Raw genomic sequence first — 7468 nt, forward strand, 5'->3', positions numbered from 1 at the left:
GGGGACATAGGCACTAAAATTGAAATCTATTAATTCATTAAGAGCAGAGAGTATTTGAAATTAAATAAGAGTATGATAGATTAAATTTTCTTCATCAAGAGCTTTTGAGATTTTGGTCTGGGAATACCACTCTAATTCCTAAGCGCTAGCGTCATCAATCACATAAGTGACAAACATGAAAAATTACTAGAAGTATATTTCAATATAAAAGCACATTGACCTTTCCATTTTTTAGGAACAAGTTATTTTTTTTTTTTTTTGAAACAAGTTAAACTGGAATGTCTATCTCTTTTTACGGCTCAGAAAAAAATCCAATTCATAATGAAATTAATACTTTATTGAAGTTTATATACAAAAGGCTACATGGATTTTTTGATGAAAGCGACATGCTTACTCATGATAACGGAGATTGCATCAACAATCAGTCTGCCGCCCAACATAATGATGGGAATTGTGATAATTCAACAGTAACGGATGGGCTAACCTGATAAATCATGAACTGGAAGCACCGATAGATGGGAAACACGAGAACAATAAACTGGAACCAGTTTAAGAATACATCAATAATAATGCCAAGATTAGAGAAGAGCTTCAGAGCTTGATCTTTATTGATGTACGTGGGGTGTTTATATATACCCAATTACAAGATAAGGACAATTATAGAATATACTCTAAACATATCTAAACAAATGTTTATCCTCAAGGATTCTAGTATATCGTATCGCTAATACTCCCTCTCAAGGTGGAGCGTGAAGATCTCGAACGCCCAGCTTGCAAAGTAGTTGTCGAAATTGTTGATGTTCAAGTGCCTTTGTAAGAATACCTGCCAGTTGAGCAGTGGTATGAACATAGCGAGGATCAAGAAAACCAGCTTTAATAGCATTGCGAACAAGATGACAATCAATCTCAACATGTTTAGTTCGTTCGTGGAAAACTGGGTTTGCTGCGATATGAAGAGCAGCTTTATTGTCGCAATAGAAAGGTATGGGAAGTCGCTGAGAGACACCCAACGTCTGGAGCAGTGGTGCGATCCATTTCAGTTCACTGTAGGCATCGGACATTGCGCGATATTCTGCCTCAGCGGACAAACGCGAGACAATCTTCTGTTTCTTCGTCTTCCAAGAAATGAGAGATTGTCCAATCATAACGATGTAACCAGTGAGAGACTTTCTTGTAAGTGGACAAGCTGCCCAATCCGAATCACAGAATGCAGTCAGTGACAAGTCTGATTTTGAACTGAGAAACACACACACCTTGGCCCAAAGTTCCCTTCAGATAACGCACTACACGAAGTGCTGCCTCCCAACGACGTCGGCGAGGTGTATGCATAAACTGAGCTAGAATGTGTACGGCGTAGCTTAGCTCAGGTCATGTAATGACCAAGTAGACAAGGCGACCAACAAGTCTGTGATATTTTTCTGGATCAGAGTAGAGCTCGCCGTTTGCAGTTGCTAAGCCATGATTTTGCTCAAGTGGTGTTACAGCCGGCTTAGATCCTGTCAAACCACATTCTGAAATAATATCTAAAGCATATTTCCTTTGACATAGGTAGATACCTGAGTCATTCCTTGAGATCTCCAAGCCCAAAAAATATTTGAGAAGACCCAAGTCTGTCATGTGAAAACATTTACTTAGATAAGCTTTGAACTTTGTGATAAGCTCAGAGTTGTTCCCGCCAATTACCAAGTTGTCTACGTATACTAAGCAATATAGCGTAGAAACATTTCTCGTATAGGAGAATAAGGAATAATCTGATACACTCTGCACGAAACCGAACTCAAGAAGTGCCATAGATAGTTTTGCAAACCAGCAACTCGGAGATTGCTTCAAGCCGTAGATATACATGTGAAGTCTGCATACCTGATTAGGATCATCGGTTTCATACCCAGGAGGTAGCTTCATGTATACCTCTTCTTCAAGATCGCCATGTAAGAACGCGTTCTGAACATCCATTTGATGGAGCTCCCAATTGCGAGCAGAAGCTACTCCAAGAAAAATTCGAAATGTTGCCATCTTAATCACAGGCGCAAATGTCTCCTTATAATCCATGCCCTCTTTCTGTCGATTGCCACAAGCTACTAAGCGTGACTTGTGTCGTCGGACAGTCCCATCAGGGTTGTATTTGATACAATACACCCACATACTGGCAATTGCACGCTTCCCTTTAGGCAAAGTAGTAACAGTCCATGTGTGATTGTCCTGCAAGGCACCGTGTTCACTGTCCATCGAGTCGCACCAGACATCAATTTCTGCTGCTTCTTTGTAAGATCGAGGCTCAACATTAACCGTAACCGAAGCAAGGAAAGTTTGTTGAGCTGGAGAAAAACGATGGTCAGACAAGAAATCAGTTAAGGGATAAGTACACTTACTTGAGGACTGTTGGTGTGAAGGAGGAGAAGCGTGAATGGGGTCAATGGGGTCTTTCTTGAACTGAGCCGAGTAAGTAACATATGGCTTTAACAAGACCGAAGGAATCTTAGTACGTCTACCATGACCTAGATCAGTATCAGATTGTGATGGAACTGGGTCCGGTGATTGTGAAGGAGCTGAGTCAGATGTAACAGGTAAGACCTCTGCTGAAGTATTACTAGCTCCCCCTGTCTGTGATACTTCCATAGTCTGAGATTTACTTGAATTGTGATCGTCAAACAAGGCAGGATGAAGATCCATCTTTAGAGCAGGTGGAGAAACAGAGTCAGATGATGTTTCAAACGGAAAAACTTCTTCCTGGAAGTGAACGTCTCTTGACACGAACTTCTTTTGAGTGTCCAAGTCGAGAACTATCCAGCCTTTTTTTCAAATTCATAACCGAGAGACAAACACTTGATGCCCTTTTCAAGAAACTTGTCCTTATCACGAATAACACACCGAGCATAACAGAGAGAGCCAAAGACACGCAGATTGTCATAACTCGGGATTGAACCATATAACAATTCGTAACTTGTTTTTCCTTTGAGAATGACAGAGGGTGTGCGGTTAATAAGATAGGTAGCAGCCATTATTGCTTCTCCCCAAAAATGAATTGGTAAGTGTGCTTGAAAGAGCAAAGATCTAGCTACATTAAGAATGTGGCTATGCTTGCGTTCCACTCGACCGTTTTGTTGTGGTGTAGCTACACAAGACGTCTGATGGATAATCCCTTTTTCAGCAAAGTAGGAGCGCATACAAGTGAATTATGTGCCGTTATCTATTCGTATGATTTTGACTTGTTTCTGAAATTGGCGTTCGACAAATGCGAAGAACCGTTTTAAGGAGTTTGAAATCGCAGATTTTTCAAGAAGAAGAAAAGTCCAGACAGCCCTGGAGTGATCATCTACAATCGTCAGAAAGTAATAGGAACCGCAAGATGCAGGAGTTCTATAAGGCCCCCAGAGATCACAATGTATCAAAGTAAAAAATCTCATCTGCTTTATTAATACTTGTAGAAAAGGTTTCACGTGTTTGCTTTGCCCTTAAACAAACATCACAAACTGACTCTAAAACACCATGTTCACGTGAATGAACATTAACACCAGAAACACCAGATAAAAACGAAAGCACTTTAGACGACGGGTGACCTAACCGGCGATGCCATAAACCTCGCTTCTGCAACTGAACAACATTACCAGCGTGAATGTCAACTGCCCCCTTGTAGTGATAGACCTCATTACTCTCCTCACCCGCACCAATCAAAGACCTCAAAGCTAGGTCCTCTATCACATAAAACTTTCTTGTAAATATAACGCAACTGGCAATATCTCTTAATAATTGAGATGAGTGTTATGGTAAGATCAGAAGCGTAGAACACATTATGCAAAACAAGTTTGCCTCCAAAATTCATCGTTCCATGGCTAGTAGCCCAAGTTACGCCTCCATTAGGTAAGCCAATAGGACATGGAGCAATTTTAATCATATTGGTTAACAGAGTAATATCACCAGTCATGTGGTGCGATGCGCCGGAGTCAAAAATAATATCATAACGACTTTGTCTCCCAAGAAGTACTAGTTGATCTTTCTTACCAGATTCTTTTGCGGAAGCACCAGACTTTTGGGTAGCCAAGAATTGAGTTAAAGATTGTCATTGTTCCAGCGTAAAGTTTGGTACTCCTGGTGAAGTTACGTTTGATGTGTCTGCTACCTGCATCGTATTGGCGCGAAAACCTGAGCCTCGTCCTCTACCACGATTTGAGTTGTCGAAGCCATGTCCTCTGCCTCCACCACGAGCTTTTCCTTTGTTATTGTCAACCCAACAATCAGGATAGCCGTGAAGCTGAAAACAGCTTGCCACCTCATGTCCAGATTTTCCACAATGAGTGCACTTCATGTTTTTGTTGTTGACACGAACTGCTGCTGCCGTAGGTGTGGAAACCGCAGCTGAAAGGCCAACTGGTGGACTCTGTTCTTCTTTAGAGCGAGTTGCATTGAGATGTCGTTCCTCCTGAACGATCTGAGAGTACACCATATCCAGATTAAGATCATCAACACGACTGAGAAGATTAGAACGAGAGGTACCAAAACGAGTACTGTCAAGTCCCATGAGAAATTGATGAACTCGAATCTTCTCACGGTGCTGCTCATATTTTATCATAGCAGCGCATGTGCTGGTGCGACAACAACATTCAAAACCAGCATCAAAATCAGCTAAATCATCCCAAAGAACTTTGAGATGACCAAAGTAGTGCTCCACAGTTTGTCCTTCCTGCTTGCAAGCAACAAGATCCGACCGTAGCTGATGATCACGAGTACCATCGCTCACCGAGAAACGTCTTTTAAGACTACCCCACATTAGTTTGGCATTTTGAACAAGAGACACTGATGATCTCAAACGAGGTTCAATACTGCTGTAAATCCAGCCGATTATCATGGAATTTACCATGTCCCACTTTTCTGCATCAACAGAATCCCTGGATGGTTGAGGAATAGAACCATCTAGAAAACCAATCTTCCTTTTAGCACGAAGCGAATTCAACATCAGCTTCGACCATCGCTCATAGTTCTCGCCATTGAGAAGGATCGGAGGTTGCATCTGACTTGTGTTGTCAGACGGGTGCAAGTAATAAGGAGAGGTCATCGACTTCTCTGTAACAGAATGTTCGGTAGCCGAACTGGTAATATTCATGATAGAGAATGAAAATCTAAAAAAAAAAAATTTGAGAAATGAGAAATTTAAAGTATTTGTGGCTCTGATACCCTGCCAAGATTAGAGAAGAGCTTCAGAGCTTGATCTTTATTGATGTACGTGGGGTGTTTATATATACCCAATTACAAGATAAGGAAAATTATAGAATATACTCTAAACATATCTAAACAAATGTTTATCCTCAAGGATTCTAGTATATCGTATCGCTAATATATCAAAGACTCTCCATACTAAAAAAAAGAAACCTGGAACTGTTATAAATCATTAAGTGGATTGCCCATAACCAAGACCAAGACAAGGCCCAGCCGTGGCCAATGGAGGAGAGAGAGTCGGCGGCCAAGTCCTAGCCGACCTAGGATAAGGATGTTTTCCTTTTCTCCGTTTTAGTAGTTTTCCTATTTCCAGTTGTATTAGGTTTTGGATAATTTCCTTTTTACTTATCTTGTAATCCTTATATAAAGGAACCTCTATTGATCATTAATAAACACAGACAATTTCTCCATTCTTTTACAACACGTTATCAGCACGATAGACTCCAAAACCCTGAGACAAAATCGAAACCTATAAACCCTAAAACCTAAGCCGGCGGTGACGATCCTAGACGAACTCCGACCAAGCTCAACTCCGATCAAGCTCAGCTTCAGACGTTCCCTGTCCGTGATCAACATCCTCAGCCTCAGCTCAATTTGCATCCAGTTTCAGATCACGAGCCCATCCAGACGCAACCGCTCGCGATTGTCCTCGGCACCGCGACCCGATAGGAGCCATCCCGCATCTGTTCGTCTCAGCTCGTCTCTGATCTTTGGTGGTCCGGTTCAGATCTACAAAACAAAGGTACAGACTAAATCTGAGAACATAATGATCAAACCTAAAACCCCCAAATCCATTATTATGGAATCCCATGTTCTTGATCAAAACCCTAAAACATATAAATCTAAAATCGACAATCTCATAACTAGTAATAGAAATCGATTCCTTAGAACATATTGATTGCTGTTATTGATTGTTCCTGATCAGAATTTAAGAAACCCTAATTCTGGAATCGAAACCCTAAACCTAAAAGATTGAATCCGATTTTAAATTGATTGAGTGTTTAATGATCTGAGGTTTTAGGATTGATAGATTGATTGAATAATCTAAATCGAATTTAAATCCTAAAGGCCTTGAAACCTTGAAATCATATTAATTAAACCGGCAGCCTATATTGTTTAAATTGAAACCCTAAATATATAAATTGAATCCAATAGAAATCGAATTTCTAAGATTGTTTGCATTACATCTAAATCTGAACTGAATTGCATTCGTCTTGTTTAAATCGACCAGCATATAGAACATACGAATTCGAATTTGATTTCATTAATAAAAGTATATGGCCGTGTGGCCTTAATCTTTCTATCACATGTAGAATCATAAACTAGGATTGTTCGCACCATGGTCAAGTAGATTTCATATAGCCGATCCTATTGTTTTGATTATATGGCCGCATAAGGCATGCTTGTAGCCGATTTCTTTTGAATGTCTTATGGTCGAATGATCACATTGTGAATCTGAATTTTAAATGACAATGTGATCCAGATGTCGAAAATCTCAAATCTAGACTATGCAGCCCTTAATCTCTCTGGAGATAACTATTTACAGTGGGCGCTAGATACAAAGATCAACCTGAGGTCAAAGGGACTCGGTGATACTATCATCGAGGGAAACAATGAGAATGATAAAAACAGATACATGGTGATTAGTATTATACGCCATCACCTCATTGAAGGTTTAAAGGATCAGTACCTGACAATGGAAAATCCACTAGACTTTTGGACCGCTTTACAGCGTAGATATGATCACCAGAAAATGGTGCTACTTCCAAAGGCTAGATATGAGTGGAAGAATCTCAGATTCATGGACTATAAGTCCGTGGATGAATACAATTCTGTATTATTCAAAATAGTTTCAATGATGAGACTGTGTGGTGAAGAAGTAACCGAGAAAGAGTTACTTGATAAGACCTTCTCTACATTCCATTCAACGAATGTGTTGCTGCAGCAGCAGTATAGAGAGAGAGAGGATTCACCACATATACTGATCTGATCTCGTGCCTACTTCTGGCCGAGGCTAATAATGAACTCCTGATGAAAAACAGTGAGATGAGACCTCCAGGTTCAGCACCATTACCAGAAGCTCACAAAGCTGAACATGAAAAGAAAGATCCCAAAGAAAGCAACCACGTCTATAATGAGAGCAGAACACACGGCAGAGGCCGTGGTGGGTACAAGGGACGTGGTGGCCGTGACAATAACTCATATGGCCATGGATATGGAAACCACAATAACCGTGGTCATGGTTCCAGCTATGGCC

General features: G+C 40.6%; 1 protein-coding gene across 1 annotated transcript; it reads right to left on the reverse strand.

Moving 5' to 3' along the window:
* Nucleotides 1-3383: 3383 nt before the first annotated feature.
* On the reverse strand, nt 3384-5219 carry LOC106325332. Its single transcript, XM_013763378.1, has 2 exons — nt 4000-5219; nt 3384-3692 (listed from the first exon to the last, which is right to left on the reverse strand). Exon 1 carries the CDS (start codon nt 5096-5098, stop codon nt 4058-4060), a length of 1041 nt encoding a protein of 346 aa, XP_013618832.1. The 5' UTR covers nt 5099-5219; the 3' UTR covers nt 3384-3692; nt 4000-4057.
* Nucleotides 5220-7468: the final 2249 nt, after the last annotated feature.

Source organism: Brassica oleracea, chromosome C2 (genome assembly GCF_000695525.1).
Source record: "Brassica oleracea var. oleracea cultivar TO1000 chromosome C2, BOL, whole genome shotgun sequence".
Classification (NCBI taxonomy): Eukaryota; Viridiplantae; Streptophyta; class Magnoliopsida; order Brassicales; family Brassicaceae; genus Brassica; species Brassica oleracea.

Excerpts from the sequence above, each read along its gene's own strand:
- LOC106325332 (XM_013763378.1), bottom strand. The coding sequence starts at position 5,098 with ATGAATATTACCAGTTCGGCTACCGAACATTCTGTTACAGAGAAGTCG.